General features: G+C 41.9%; 1 protein-coding gene across 1 annotated transcript; it reads right to left on the minus strand.

Annotated features, from left to right (window-relative positions):
* Positions 1-522: 522 nt before the first annotated feature.
* On the minus strand, positions 523-16,755 carry pja2 (praja ring finger ubiquitin ligase 2; the record flags this gene model as incomplete). Its single annotated transcript, XM_080743728.1, has 10 exons — positions 16,691-16,755; positions 11,990-12,098; positions 11,230-11,302; positions 10,455-10,600; positions 8,872-9,419; positions 6,539-6,664; positions 5,177-5,407; positions 4,012-4,117; positions 2,513-2,618; positions 523-644 (listed from the first exon to the last, which is right to left on the minus strand). The coding sequence occupies exons 2-10, from the start codon at positions 12,092-12,094 to the stop codon at positions 523-525; spliced, it is 1,563 nt and encodes a 520-aa protein (XP_080599854.1). The 5' UTR covers positions 12,095-12,098; positions 16,691-16,755.
* Positions 16,756-17,169: the final 414 nt, after the last annotated feature.

Consider the following 17,169-nt stretch of genomic DNA (forward strand, 5'->3'; position numbering starts at 1 on the left):
ACCCTGAACAGTTTTTAATTTGCTTGATTCATTATTTAGATATTTGATGTAAATGTCATCAGGCCCTCCTCCAGAACTTCTCCCCATGCACACCCATTGTAACTTCAAACTCCATTTTAACCCTGATAGATTCATTAAAAACACCAATTTTTTTCTGGTGACTCATACTACCTTCCTAATAGTGCTCACGTATCAGGAAGGCCTGATAACATTTACATCAAATATCTAAATATTGAATCAAGCAAATAAAAAACTGTTCAGGGTGTTCATAAAAGCCTGATTAGACGATCAAAGGACCAAACGTTTTTTTTTTGAAAAAATATCCCTTTAAGTCATAATTCATTACAGAAATATTACATCGTATTCAGCTATTGTTGTAGTGAGTATAATGGCAAATTAGATTCGATTAATGAGAATATGGTATAATATGTGACAACCCCTCCCTAATAGGTGGCGATGTAATACATATTTCAAATGATGGACTATAAATTAATAGCAAATTTAAAGTATTAATGAAATCTATTATTTTACCTTTTGGAGCCACAAAGCGACGCACTGTCTGTGGAAACCATGGTTACAAGGCAAATGAGTGGACACCTCCCCTTGAATGTATTCACTACAGCAGATTGGACACGAGTCCTCCACTGGACACAGGGGGGAGGGAGGGAGGGAGAGAGAGAGAGAGAGAGAGAGAGAGAGAGAGAGAGAGAGAGAGAGAGAGAGAGAGAGAGAGAGAGAGGGGTAAATACTTTGAGACAAAGTTTCAAAGTGCTACACAGGATGCAGATACAGAAATAAACAATACACATTAGGACATTCACCAAATATTCGAATATTCGAATATCAAAGTCACTATTCGATGTTGTTCACCGAAGTTGAATATTCGCTTTTTCACTCTGACAAGCACTTGGAATTGTAGGTATTACATTTAATGTGACTCGGTTCCACAGATAAACATTGTGAAAATAGCAGATCTACATGCTCACATGTAGATCGGCTATTTTCACAATGTCCGCCTCTTGCTTACTTAATATTTGACAGTTTGGCCAGTCCTGTCAAATATTCGACTATTCGAATACTTTGAGGTCGAATAATTCGAATACTAAAAATAACTATTATATATATTAAGTACAGTACAGTAGCAACTACTGGAAAAATATGCTGTTGGCGTATAGAATATGCCAAACTTTATGCACATGTACATCTGAGGATGCTCTTTTCTTTTCCTGTTGTTCTTTGCCTTTTGCACTCCATTTTATTTTTTTCATCTTTTTTTACGTCTTATTATTTACACCTTGTTTTAGATTATAATTTTTTTTAAGACGTAGTTTGCTGTTATTATATTGTTTTTTGATATACGACTGCATTGTCTGAAGGATGCCAAACAAAAACAAATTTTACTCTTATGTACCTGTACAAAAGACGTAACAATAAAGTACAACCTTGAACCTTGAACTTGAACCTATTTTACAATTTTAAATAATTATTTTGGACCATATATGACATTCAAGCCACTGTACATTTTAATGAATATATTTTTATTTTGTCAGGTGTACAATGACAGGTTTCTTATTTTAGCCCACAATGCCATACCTTGACAGAATATAATTTCTGACCACTGGGGGGCACTGTTGACTAAGCCAAAAGCATTGGCTTTGTTGTGTGTGTGTGTGTGTGTGTGTGTGTGTGTGTGTGTGTGTGTGTGTGTGTGTGTGTGTGTGTGTGTGTGAGCTCTCATTCACTCTAATTGTAAACCTCCATTTGTTTATCCCTGATTGCAGGCGCTGCGAGGCGTTGTGAGCTTGTAGATCGGCTATTTTTGGCTAAAGTTCTCAGAATATGGACGCTAGGGTTCAAGCGGTTAAATAACTCATTAACTGCCAAAAACGTGAATCCCTTAAAAATCCCGTTGTACCACCCTGCCACGCCCGTGAATCCCGTAAATAAAAAAAAAATAAAAAAATATTATTTTTTTTTTTTTTTTTTTTTTTTTTTCTCCAAAAAATTTTTTTTGGACCCCAAAAACGTTAGTAGGCATGATAGCGATCGCGAAATTGCTTGTTTAACCCCCATACAACCCCCATACAACTCAGGTAGCAGACCTCCAAGCTCACAACAGTGTAAAACATAATGGCTGCTATCTCATGAATGCCTGAACGGATTTCCATTCGGATTTTTTTGTTTGAAAGCTGTGAGCAATGTGGACACACGTGGTGCATTATCTAGGCATGGGTGTGCATGATCCGTGCACTATGAATTACATGGAAGTCTATGGAGACGAATGGCAGTTAAAGAGTACGAAGGTATTGTTAAATGGCAGCATATGAGTTAATATAAAAAAGGAGAAAAAAAGGTTTCTATCACTCAAAGATTTGGTGGCCCCTCCTGTAGTAACTCTGAGGACCCCCTAAGGGTCCCGGACCCCCTGTTGAAGACTAATTCAGTAGTTAGAGGGCCAATAAGGGTCCCTGCTGGCCCTAAACCTAACAGCAGTACAACTATCATCACTTACCAGTATCTTCGACGGTAATATGTGGTAGGCAGTTTATTAGATGCTGATTGGCTGGCGGAGACGCTTGGTCAAACTCGACAGCCAAAGATTCCAGGTTAGCGAGTGCCTGCAGACACAAATAAAAAACATCAGTCACAATATCAAAATACTGCATTCTGTAAGACGCGGTAAAACTGTAATGTAGTAAGCCAGTGTTTCTCAACCTTTTTTCTGCATGGGCACACTTTTCATGTCCCAAGAATCCATGGGCACACCAACATAATACGGGGGTGTAAATATTGTCACTGTCGGGAAGAAACCTTGTATCTCCAAGTTTCAAATGTGTACGTTTCTTCGCAAAGTAAAGCCCTGCTTCATCATACAAGGCTGTCGCACAACAGTAGTGAAAACAGCAGGTCTACAAGCACACAACGCCTCGCGCCGCGAGGCGTTGTGTGCTTGTAGATCGGCTGTTTAAATCATTTTTAAAATGATAAATACAATACTGGCTTTCAAGCAGTTTCAAGGGGCACACTTGACCCTTCTCAGGGGCACACCAAAGGTCCCCAGGCACAGTGGTTGAGAAACACTGTAAGAGTAAGGGTTGTAGTAGTAGCATTCCTTCTAACATTTTAGAGTAGCCAATCCTTTTCTCCCCAATGTAGCAGTTATGAAAATTCATTCCTCCCAACACATGTCTGTGTCACTGCTGTTGTAACCTCGCGTCACCACCTGATCTGGTCTTAAACAGGTTGTTTGATCCGGTCTAGACCGGATGGTATCTTACGTAATTTTGTATTCAAAACGGACTACACTTTGGCAGGAAACACCAAACCGGAAACAGTTTCACCCCAGTTAGCGCATGCGCAAGTAGTTAGCAAGTAGTTAGCGCATGCGTAAGTAGTTAGCAAGTAGTTAGCGCATGCGTAAGTAGTTAGCAAGTAGTTAGCGCATGCGTAAGTAGTTAGCAAGTAGTTAGCGCATGCGCAAGTAGTTAGCAAGTAGTTAGCGCATGCGTAAGTAGTTAGCAAGTAGTTAGCGCATGCGTAAGTAGTTAGCAAGTAGTTAGCGCATGCGTAAGTAGTTAGCAAGTAGTTAGCGCATGCGCAAGTAGTTAGCAAGTAGTTAGCGCATGCGTAAGTAAAAACTGTTTCCGGTTTGGTGTTTCCTTCCAAATTGTAGTCTGTTTTTACTACAGAATGACGTAGGACGCCATCCGCTCCCGACCGGATCAAAAGCCCGAAATTGGAAGCCAGCCCAGGCTACTGCTGTTCTATCCTACTGACTGGCTCACTGTGACAGTCTACCTGACTATCAATGGTGCACAATTGTTAGGTAGAGTAAATGGACAAAACCACAAACAACAAACTGCAAGATCAGATGACATCACCCTCTGGCTTCACTGTGATGTCACACTAACAGAATCCCTTTTATGCCCATATATGGAGTTCCCTGATGTCATCGATATTAATGATGCCCATATATGGAGATCCCTGATTGTCCACATGTTCAGTATTTACCTCCATGGCTTGTGCCAGCCTCTCCTCCAGAGCCATGTACGTCAGGAGTTGAGGGCCGACGTACGATATCGGCATGGAAACGCCTTCCGACAGATCGTCCAATAACCTAAATACACAACAACAAATAAAGGACAACAGTTAAAACCATAGACTGTAAAAAAATATGCACGGTGTTAAGCCATTGGTTTCTATGCTGCGAAAATGACGCTTTTTTGCAAATAAAGCACACAAAGAAGAACCATCACAAGCCCCTCCTACAGCATAACCTGCTTAAACATCAAATATAACATAAATTGGACCATATTTTCACAAAATGCATATCATGGTGATTGAAACGAGGCTTTAAACTAGCGACAGGAACCATAAAGTACTTATGACAATGTTTATTAAGGTAAGAAAATCAAATGTAAAAGTTCAGGGGAATTGAATGGAATCCTATGGAGAACATGTTGCTTCTGGTACCAGAACAGCGCAACTAGCGGCCAATCATAGGAACTTTCAGTTCCGTGTTTGTTTCATTTTAACCCATTTAGAACGGGTACATATTATTGTGTATCATTATTTTATGCTTTAACTATTGAAAAATAGCAGATATACAAGCTCAGCTTGTTTTTGAAAAAATTGTGTTTTTGAAAAATCGTGAAAATTAGAATTTTGACCTGATTCTATAAGTGTCTTTTGAATCCTTCTAAGGTTTGTTGAAAAACCTATGTTTCTATGTCAGCAATCTGGCCAGCCATCGTCAAAGAAAAGGTCCTTTTCACTCAACTGGAGCTCGGTTAGTCTGTTCTTGAGAGACTACTATGTCAGTGGTTCTCAAACCTTTTCATGTGAAGGACCCCTAAAATGATATCCATTTGGCCACGGACCACCATCTCAAAATATTATTTCCAGGGACCACCCAGAAGCAAAATTTGAGTCACAAACGTTCGCTTTGAAAATACACATATCCAAACATTTGCACAACATTTTCACGACTTTTTCAAAAAATAGCAGATCTACAAGCTCGCAGCGCGGCACTCGGTGCCGCGCTGTGAGCTTGTATATCTGCTATTTTTCCACCGGTTAAAGCATTCAATAATTCTAGGCCCTAAATGGGTTAAATCCTGGTTACGATAAAGACTTGATCGGAAAGCCCTGATCAGACCGTCCCGCCGAAACGCACCTCCACTCTAGTTCTAGGTCCTCGTCGCTGTCGCTGGACTCGTCGTCCTCGTCGTCCATGTCGTCCCCCAGGAAGAACAGCCCCGGCTGGACAAAATGGCCGCCGCCGCCGCCGTCCTCAGACTCCTCGCTGCTGCTGCTGTCGGCGTCGCGGTGGCTGAACGTGAGCCAGGGGAGCTCGCCGTCTTCCAGCGGCGCAGGGGGGACCGCTACGGTGGCCGGTGACCTGGAACTATAGTGGCAGGAGATCACAGTCGGGGCCGTCACGATTGTTACATGATCGTCTAATCGCGATTATTTGACATGATCGCGATTCTTTTTCATAATCGTTTCCATGTTAAAATGTTCAGATATATATATATTTTTTTTTTTCAAAAATAATGGAAATAGCAGACCTACAAGCTCACAATGTGTCGCATCGCGACGTGTTATGAGCTTGTAGATTGGCTATTTCCACTGTCAATGTTCTTTTTTGTAAGTATAAAGTTGTCAAATATGTCAGTCATTTCTTTGTATATTTAGGTTATGTGTCATATCTGCCATGTGCAACTTCAAAGCCTACAAGCCAAACAGAAATGTAATTGTCAACCGACAAAAACACAATTAAATCGTTAATCGCAATTATTTGAGTGACAATGAATCGTCAGGTAAAATGTCATAATCTTGACAGCCCTAATCACAGTAAATCGATTGGACCTTTTTGAGTGTTCAGCCACCAGCATGTGAAAGCGTGCTCCCCCCGCCCGCATCCTGGCACACATCCCCACTAATTACAGGGTTCCCACTCATCTTCACCAATTCATTTCCAAAACCTTTCCAGAATATTTAACCCAATTTCCAGGACTATATAACAATAATTCAGCTCAATAACGAGTCGCTTACTCCTATGCGCAATGCCCAAAGACAGGCAGTGTATACCAGTGGTTCTCAACCTTTTCAGGCCGTGACCCCCGAAATAATCATATTTGAACTGGGGACCCCGGCACCCTGACGAACACTAAGAGTTGAGGAATTTTGTATAACACGGTTCTATTGTGAAAATAGCCGATCTACATGCTCACAACGCCTCGCGTTGCGAGGTGTTGTGAGCATGTAGATCTGCTATTTTCACAATTTCTGCCTCTAATATTTGACAATTTGGCCCATGTTTAATTTGTCATTTCAGAGGTATTAACAAAATCAATAACCAAAGACAATGCATAGCAATTTTTTCCAGGACCTTCCAGGACCCTTGATCAATTCCAAAATTTTTCCAGTACTGGAAAAATATTTTTCTAATTTCAAAATATTTCCAGGAATTTCATGACTGGGAACCCTGCATCCACGAGCGCTAAGCACTCAATCGGGGAAAACAGAAACGTACCCTTCCTCTGGATCTGGGTCCCAGACGAGCTCCTCCTCTTCCTCGCCTTGATCGAGTCCCGACAGTGTCTCCCAGCTGCTGCTGCGTCTTTCCGATGTCGAACCCTCCCTGTCGCCGACATCGGAGCTTAAAAGAAAAATACACAAAGGTTAAGCAGTGACGGCCCTGAATTCGGACCACAGAAAACTCAGAAATCCCAGATCCCAGTCACAAGAGACCGGCTGCATTTTGCAAAAACACACGTGAACAAGCCAAAACACAATTGAACAAGCCAAGATCCTTCTGGGAAAATGTCCTGTGGACATGAGACCAAATTAGAGCTTTTTTGTAAAACAAAATAAACACTAGATTTACAGGAAAAAGAATAACCCTTCAAAGAAAAGAACACTCTCCCAACAGTCAAACTGTTTTGCAGCCTCTGCTACTGGGTGACTTGAATCTGTGCGTGGCATCATAAAATTGAGTGATTACCAAGGTCTTTTGGAGCAAAATGTTGCATTAAGTGTCAGGAATCTGCATCTCTGTCTAATATAAGGTCATGGGTCTTAATCGTCTTGATTGTGCACAGTGAAGGAACATCAATGTCTCTGGAGATGGACTTGGGGCCTTGAGATTGTCCATGCTTGGTTACAAATTTTTCTATGACCTCCTGACAATTCTCTTTGTTTTATTATGCTCAGTGTGGGTCATGCAGTGACACAAAACAGCAGAATGAGGGTGAGTTCCAGGTGAATAGCCTGCTTGAAATTCAAGTATTTCATGCATATCTAAAAGGGTGTCAATAATATTGTCCAGGCCATTTTTTTATATTTCTGTGTGGAACGAGCTAGGATTCTGTATTTATTCCCGTTTTTTGTTGTGTTCCTCTGCAAACCAAATAAGTACATATGTTGATGCCGAAATATGTTTTCATTTGCCAAGTTTCTGGAAGAAATGGAGTGTTTTTTTTTTATAAATGCAAGGGTGTCAATACTTTTGTTTGTTTTAGATGCCGGTTAACTTTTTAAATGGACAAAAAACTTGGGGAGCCTGGCGAGAAGGTTCCAGAAGCTGGACCTTTCAGCGGCCGTCCATGCGCTCAATCCTCCAGTCAGTGACTGGTGATGAGGCAGTTTAATGTGGGAAATGTGCAGCTCCTTGCCGGTCATTTTTCAAAAGAGAGTAATGAGTTGCTGCAGAAATGGTCATCATTCAAGCAGCAGATACTAGTAGGGGCGTTCAAAGTGTCTTGAGGTTAAGGAGCTGTCTAGCCTAGATTGATGTTGTGTTTAATGTGTTTCAGGGCATGGATCAGCAGCTCATGAGCAACACAGGCGGGTGAAAGGGGGCAGCTCACTGAACAAGTTGGCTGTGAGATTTCTCAACAATGAACGGGACAGCACACAAAATCTCCCTCCATGGGCCCCAGATCCGTTATTTTTGTATTCATAGGTTAAGACTGACTAGGATCGAAAGATCACATCATTTCAAGCAGGTTGTCAAATGTGTCACCACTAATGTTTTTTTCCCCTGTGTATTGTTGGTGTTTTTGTTTGTAATGAATATACTTTGAAATACTTTTCTAACCGAAATTTCCCCTGCCCCTTAATACAGGCCTACATACAGTATATTAAAAGCTACACTGCATAATAGCGGAAGGATCCCAATCTTCCTTGTAAAGAAACTCCCATTCTTGTAAGCAATGGCTAGCTTTGTCTAAGCGGGCTTTCAGAACATTCTCATGTAAATACCTCAGTGCAGGTAGGTTTAATAGGTTATCATGCGAATCGCGTACTGACGATGACGGCTGTATCAGAAGAAATACCGGCCTTCGCGGTTGATAGCATTTTAGGGTTTCGAAAAGTTTTTTACTGATGAGGTGCGTGGTCTACCTGTTATCGTTTTTTCTAGATTGATATTCCTATGCATTTGTTGTATTGTTGTTGATGCACTGACAGATTATATGCGTCTGCTAAATGCCTAAATTGTAAATTGTGAGGCAGCAGGGACTGCTGAGAACAGTGTTTGCTACATCACACACTGTATGCTATTTTTAACCTCATGTACATACTTGTTACTATATATGTATGTTATATGCAGTGAGTATAAATGTATATATGTTTTCACTCTACTCAATTAAGGAACATTAGAGTTTTACCCGGTTACTATCGTTGTTTTGTCAGCTCTTCTTTCTTCCTTACTTTCCTGAAAACTACGAATGCCGGAGCTTTTAAAGAAAACTGATTTTCACCCACTTCTTTACCCTGGCAAACCTGTGACGTTGACGACAAAGCTGATCCTGACTGTATGATCAAAAGTCCAGTTCAGGTGGAAGTTCTGTGCAGTTCTGTCACCTGTTTGTATACGATGGGACGGACGGCTCCTCTCGACTCCTCCCACTCTCCTCCTCCTCCTCCTCCGCCTCCTCCTCGCCATGCCTTTGATCCAGCCGGGTAGAGCTCGACTGGCTCCGGGAGTGCTTCCGGGTCTTGGGTCTCACCACCGCGGGCTCGCTGTTCGGGACAGTCTTCGGAGTGCCGACGCAGCAGCCGGCTAGCCTGCAGCCGCTGCCGCCGAGGTTACTGCCGCTCGCGCCGACGCTGCAGCCGGCGCCGTCCTCGGGCTCGTCTGTGCGCTGCTGACCCGACAGGGTCGACCACGAACGGGCCCCTTCCTCGGGGCCCCTGGCGCCGGACAGCGGAGCGTCAACAGTCCGAGTGCCGCCGATTCGGAGGGCCAGGCGCTCCAGCTCGGGGTCCGACCAGTCCTCCCCCTCGCTGGGCTCGTAGGAGTCGATGCGGACGAACCCGCCCAGGGGTGGGTGGGGTCCCGGTGGCGAGGAGCCAAAGAAGTCCCCCCCTTGCTCGACTTCGTCCTCAGCCGTGGAACTCCTGCAAGACTCCTGCAGGGAGCATTAAATGAGGTAGATTAAATGAGGTAGATTAAGATATAGCAGGAGGCCTCTATCCAGATGGACTCAATATAAAGCGCAACGAACAAATGTTTATAGATATATCTGTCTTTTACAAGCTAAAAGAGTAATGGCATTAACCTGGAAGAGAACGGCCAAGCATTGCACATTGTCTTCATGTCTACCTCTGGAAGATATTTCATATATTCTTTAGGACAAACAAGATATGCTTCCATTCAATTGCCAACACTCACATTCCATACCCGACACTAGCACACGTTTCAACTAGGGACGATATGAAAATTTCATATCACGATTATTGTCACCAAAGAAATCACGATTTACGATATCACGATAATCAAAATATCCCCAACATCTGTTATCCTGGGGTGGAACATTAGCCAAAAAAATAGCAGATCTACAAGCTCACAACGCTATTTTTTGGCAAAGAGATTTGGTAGAGTGAGAAAAAGACTGTATCAAGTACATATATTATAAGTACCCTTTACCAATAGAGGGTTTAAATAGTACCGGATATGCAGCTCGGCAAATAAAAGGTGAATTGTTCCCAGGGCATGACGGAGGACGATTTCACGATAAATTAACCCATTTAGAACGGGTACACATTATTGTGTATCGTTATTTTATGCTTTAACTATTGAAAAATAGCAGATATACAAGCTCACAGCGCGGCACCGAGTGCCGCGCTGCAAGCTTGTAGATCTGCTATTTTTGAAAAGTCGTGAAAATTTGAATTTTGACCCGATTCTATAAGTGTCTTTTGAATCCTAAGGTTTTTTGAAAAACCTATGTTTCTATGTCAGCAATCTGGCCAGCCATCGTCAAAGAAAAGGTCCTTTTCACTTAACTGGAGCTCAGTTAGTCTGTTCTTGAGAGACTACTATGTCAGCGGTCATCTCCACGATTATCAAGAGTGTTTTCTATCATGATAAACGATAATATCGCTTATCGTCCCATCGCTAGTTTCAACTAGATTCTGCTGTCGACATGCATCAGCTGACTGACCTCGCTCCTCTGTGACCTTTGGCCACCGCGTTGTCGTAGGACACAGTCCAGGGAGGGGTCCATCCGCCGCATCTCCGTTTGGACGTTTGCTCGCTCGCTCGCCAGGCGATGATTGGATAAGTGTTTCTTGGCCCCACCTTCTCTAACTTCCGGGTAAAAAAAAATGGATTACAGTTAATAAACACTGGTCTAAAATGTGATCACATTGGCATTACTGGAATGATGTCAAACCCGTGTTTTAGTATTAGTCACTACCAATCACCTGTACAAATATTATACTGAAATGATCCATCTACCAGATAACAACTGTTTACTATACTATACCTAGGCTTGTCACAATTATTACATAACCATCGAATCACAATTATTTGACATAATCGCAATTATTTTGTCATAATCGTCGCAATTGTGCGTGTTTTGAGCTTGTAGATCGGCTATTTCCACTATCAATGTTCATTTCCACTAACAATGTTCTATTTCCACTACCAATGTTCTATTTCCACTACCTCTATTCAAAGAATAAAGTTGTCAAATATGTCAGTAATTTCTTTGTATATTTAGGTTATGTGTCATATCTGCCATGTGCAACTTCAAAGTCTAAAAGCCAAACAAAAATGTAATTGACAAAACACAATTGAATCGTTAATCGGGGTAATTTGAGTGATAATTAATCGTCATGTGAAATGTCATAATCGTGACAGCCCTAACTATAGCATGATTCAGTAAATAATAAAATACTTCAATGTATATATATATATATTATTATTCTTTGTACTTGTATGCGGTTCCATCAAGTCACAGGCTTCCATCTGCACTGGGCTGCCACCGTTACAGAGACTTACTGACACCTAGGATGGAAGGAAAGAAGTACTGTATTTCTTACGTCGTCTTTATTTTTTGCTAATTTGTCCAAAAAGTGTAAAAACCCCAGCTAAGATGATCAGGGTTCCCACACATCTTTACCAATTAATTTCCAAAACTTTTCCAGAATATTTCACCCGATTTCCAGGACTATATAACAATAATTCAGCTCAATAACGAGTCGCTTACTCCTATGCGCAATGCCCAAAGACAGGTAGTGTATGCCAGTGGTTCTCAACCTTTTCAGGCCGTGACCCCAGAAATAATAATATTTTAACTGGGGACCCCGGCACACGAGCATTAAGAGTAGAGGAATTTTGTATAACACAGTTTTATTGTGAAAATAGCAGATCTACATGCTCACAACGCCTCGTGATGCGAGGCGTTGTGAGCATGTAGATCTGCTATTTTCACAATTTCTGCCTCTAATATTTGACCAATGTTTAATTTGTCGTTTAATTTGACATTTCAGAGGTATTAACAAAATCAATAACCAAAGACAATGCATAGGTATTTTTTCCAGGACCTTCCAGGACCCTTGATAAATTCCAAAACTTTTCCAGACCAGTACTGGAAAAATATTTTTCTAATTTCAAAATATTTCCAGGAATGTCATGACCGTGGGAACCCTGTAAAAAGTGTAAACACCCCAGCTACGATGACATCATCACTACCTTGGAGGCGGGTCTGAAGCCAACGCGGGCGTGGCGTCTCCCGTAGCGACGGCCGGTGGCTGTGGAGTATCCGATGGCAGGGCGGGGCCAGGCCCCCTGACCCATAGAACTAGAAGTCAACGGAACACACACACATAGGCCTGTCACAATAGAGCAGTGAAGTCTGACGTCATTTACCCATCCTACCCGGTTCATGTTTTTTTCCCCCTATTCTGAATTCCCATAGACTTTTTTTCACATTGCGTCATATAAGAACTGTGTTCCAAACATAAACAAATGATCTCAGCGGTTTGACTCATATGGATATGAAGAATCAACTGATGGTGAGAAAACGCTAATTTTACTGTCGCCAAATTAGTTACATTTTCGCTAGAAACGGGCTTTATCAAATATGAGTGAATGATGACTATCATAAACCATACAGAGCCACCTCCCCGACAATATTGCGCAAACCGTTTGTTTATTTTTGGACCACAATGCTTATATGAGATGATTTTAAGATGACCCAATGTTATTCTCCATAGAGAAATTACTTCCATGGACCGGGGGATGAGCGAGTCACGTCATGACCTCACTGCTCGCGATTATTTGACACAATTGCAATTCATTGCATACATAAGTGGCCCTCAACCTTTTCAGGCCATGACCCCCAAATAATCATATTTGAACTGGGGACCCCCCACCCTGCACAAGCACTTGGAATTGTAGGAGTTGCCATTACGTTTAGTTTGACTCGATCCATTCCATTGTGAAAATAGACGATCGGGTCCATTTGGTTCCATTTGTACACTCGAATATGCTTAAAATAACTACGGTCAGAACAAATATTAAAAAGCAAATATGGAATAGCTGTGAAAATTATTTAAGAACGTGTAGCTCTAATTGCAAATTTAAGAAAACGAAATTAAATGAATATGGTAATGAAATATAAACCGTTACTATAACAAATATAACATGTAATTCTTACAAAAATATAGAAATATTGTCTTTGTTTCGTCCAGTGATTGATTATTCTGCCATTGTTTTTCTGTTTTACATAGCCTACCGTATATTATTTTACAATTATGATGACTGTAAATGGACATGGATCATCATAATCATGTGGTTATGGGATTGGCATAGACTGGCATACGCACCGATACCAGCATTTTAGGCAGTAGCCCCCCCCCTACTCTAAACTCTACAATGTGCATTGCATTCACATACATATTTCACACACCGGACGGAGGAGGCAACCATGCAAGACACAAGCTGTTTGATCGGAACCAGTTAAGGGTCAAGGACACTTCGACTTTGACACTAATCCAGGGGGAGCTGGGGATCGAACCGGGAGCCTTCCGATTCCCAAGCAGACGCCCATTAATAACATAATAATGATTATGTCCCCTTTAGTTGTTGTTGTTGGGGTATTTGCCAAATACACTTAAACTGTAATTCTTCCATTTAGACATCCTAATCCTAACTATTACTTTTTTTCCCTTTTTTTATTTTTTATAATTTGTATCCCACGATTTTGTAACCCATTTTCACCCAGTGCCAATTGCCTATGTAATCCCACCCTGGCCACAATATGACTTCCGGTTGGTTCTAGCGAAAGTGGCGGAAGTGCTGTGTTTAGCGGAAGTTACGTCATGCGTTGTAGTCTTCCGGTGAAATTCTCACGGCGGAAGTTGAACAGTCTTTGCCTGATATTGTCACCAGGCTTTTCTCTTCGCAGATGAGTAAGCCTGGCTACGCGAGGCTAATGTAATCCTGGGCTCTGCTCTCCCTCTGCCGTGCCTGGGGAGACAACGGGCAAACCTCCTGCTTCCTTCTATGCATGGGTAGTCCAAGTTGTTTCTTTTCACCTGACAGGGGGGATTTCCCTGGTATCACGTGGAAGGAACACGTTATTCCAACCAGTTCCTTTCCCCTCCATCAGGCGCCCCGGCTGGCCAGGGATTATCGAGACCAGGATTACTAGTGTGGGCGCTGATGATGCAGAGGGAGGAACACGCCCCCAGCGTCCCCCGGCGGGAATCGAACCCAGGACCTTCTAGCTGTGAGGCGAAGCGCTAACCACTGCGCCACCCGCGGCCACCAGCCATCCTAACTATTACTATTAGGGATGGTCCGATCAGGTTTTTTGGAACCGATCACCGAGCACCGATCACAAAAGTTTGATCACCCGATACCGATCAATCACCGATCCGATCAAGTTATTATTTATATATTATTTATATTTTCTAAATGTTAATGTTTTAACTTTAATTAATTCACTCATGAATTCATTTATATATTTGCCTTATAGTTATTTACCAGCATTACTATGTATTTATTATCATAGCAGTAACTAATTATTCCTTCAGCACTGTGGAAATCAATACCCCAAAATGGCCAAAATACCCCATACTGAACGGCTGGTTGATCGGATGCACCGATCGGATCGGATTGGTGAATTTACCTTTTGATCTAAACCACCGATTATTGCCGATCACGCTTTGATCGGCCCGATCCGATCCATTGCCGATTGATCGGTAACATCTCTAATTACTATAGTAATTACAACTGTACTAAATGGTAATAGTGCCTTGATCCAAGGAGATGTAAAATGTGCAATGCATTAGTAATAGAGCAAGCTGTTAGGGCTGGGGTTCAGCATGTTGCTCAACTTAAGGGCACTTCAACACAAACCCGGAGATAAATTGGGATCGAATGGGGAACCTTCCAAATGTAAGACTGAGATACTAACACCCCCAGAGCAATGGGTAGGTAGGGTAGTAGCCGCAAATTGCAACACTAGATTTCTTTATAATCGGATGAATCTAGTGTTGCAATACCTCCCATAGGCAGCCAATGCATCAAAACGTTGTTTTGCTATCTGATTGTGTTAAACGACGTCAAACTCACCAATATTGCAGCTCTATGGAAAGCTTGGAATTTACTCTTGCCATCTGCAAAGTGTTTGTTTCTGAAAAATCACACCCGTGTTAACTGAGCGGTGGTCGTGGTGTGTGTGTGTGTGTGTGTGTGTGTGTGTGTGTGAGACCCCCCCTCCCCTCCCCCTGTGTGTGTGTGTGTGTGTGTGTGTGTGTGTGTGTGTGTGTGTGTGTGTGTGTGTGTGTGTGTGTGTGTGTGTGTGTGTGAACGTGTGTGTGTGAGTGTGCCTGGCCTATCCTGAACAACAGCACCCCTCCCTTAACATGTGTGGTCATAAAAGGTACTGTAGGCTACATACAGACACGGACGGAGACAGACAGACAGACAGACATACCCACACACACCGCCACGTATAGGAGCGTTGTGACCACCGCTCAAAAATCCACTGTATGATTGTTATGATTTATTTTCTGTCAAGAAATCCAAGCAGACATGGTTTATTTTCTAGGTGTTGAACTTCGGAAGCGCTCGTCTTCTCTATAACGCCATGTCCCGCAGCCTCCTGCATTATGTGATATTTAGAACCAGGTGGTCACAGGACCGTTGAGGGATTTTCCACGAGCGCTTCCAAACTCCAGGACTTAGAAAAGATTATCACCTGAACCAAATTTCTTGGATAGAAAGTAGCTCCTAACATGTCTATTGTGGATTTTTCTGAAACAAACACTTTGCAGATAGCAAGAGTAAATTCCAAGCTTTCCATAGAGCCGCAATATTTGTGAGTTTGAAGTTGTTTAACACAATCAGATATCAAAAAACTGTTTTGATGCATTGGATCCCTATGGGAGGTACTGCAACCCTAGATTCATCCGATTATAAAAAAATCTAGTGTTGCAATTTGCGGCTAGTAGGGTAGTACCACCGACAACATGAAGTAGAAACAGCTGAAGTACTAGTAAAAGTAGTAATAGTGTTATTATCAGCAGTAATACTAACAGAAAGTATAGAAATAGTAGTAACAAAGTAGAATTTTAGTAGTAGTATTAGTAGAACCACTAGTCAGTGGTGGAAAGTAACTAAGTGCATTTAATTAAGTACTGTATTACCATATTGGGGTATTTGTACTGGAGTATGTCCAATTTCCAATACTTTCACTTCTATTCCACTCCATCTCAGATCCAAATATTGTACGTCACTACAATTATTTGTCAATTTAGTTGATTAATTGATTGATTGATTGATTGAATAATGTATGGATAGAACAGAGTACTTTGCATAGGATAACATCAATTACAAAAGCAGGTTCTGAATATTAATACAAAACATACATTTCACTTGTATTAAAGTATTTCTACATGACAGTATTAACACTTTGACTTGAGTAAAACATTTGAGTACTTTATCCACCGCTGCCACTTGTAATACTACTTCAAGCCCTATGAGGGGGGAATCCCTTTACAACCTTAACGTTAATCCAGGATATTGTTAGCATGCTAGCACACCTAATTCAGCTTAGCCGAGGCTTTAGCATGTGGCTAACGTTAGCCGGGAGGACCCCTATGCTCCCTGTATCTTCCACGCATTCATTGCAAGGACTTCGTAGCAATATTGTTTTCAAACATTATGTATTTGCCATTATTATGTTCTCTCCCCACTCTGTGAATACTTCCTCTATGCTGTATACCAAACTCGCTAGCTTAGCCACTCGGCCAACAACAAACATTACAATAAACAACAAGAAATACATGGCGTTGACGTCAAAAATCGCCCGAATGTGGAACATGTACACGCTAAAATACCACATGAACCTGCTCATGAGTGGAGGTAAGGTAATAAATGTACCCGTTGGTTGTTGGTCTTTCCAGAATGTTTTCAAGCTTTGGTCGTTTGTTACTGTTTGTCGCCCGAGTGATGACGTCGTCTTCTCTATAGCCCCTTTTCGACTGCAGCTTTAGCACCACACCACACCACATAAAAATATCTTCATTTTCAAGACACCAGTCATGTTGCCATACCTTAGCAACAGGCATGATACTTTTATTTTGAGAAGTACATTTTCCCCCCTGGCCCTGTTTCTACGGTTTCTTGGGCTGGATATGGCAAACTTGGCATGTTAAACGAGCCAAAATTAACAATAATGCATTGCACCTGTGCAGCTGACCTGCGGAACCTGGGAATATAGGCCTACCATTCTGTCAACATGGGGAGAATACAAGTGTGGAGAATATAATTATGATATGATATGATAGTTACCTACTCCTCCCCGGGGGAAATTCGGGTATCGCAGCCCAACCCAGCTGCTCTGGGGTCTCCGGAGTCCT

Source organism: Nannobrachium achirus, assembly GCF_963921795.1.
Source record: "Nannobrachium achirus genome assembly, chromosome: 15".
Classification (NCBI taxonomy): Eukaryota; Metazoa; Chordata; class Actinopteri; order Myctophiformes; family Myctophidae; genus Nannobrachium; species Nannobrachium achirus.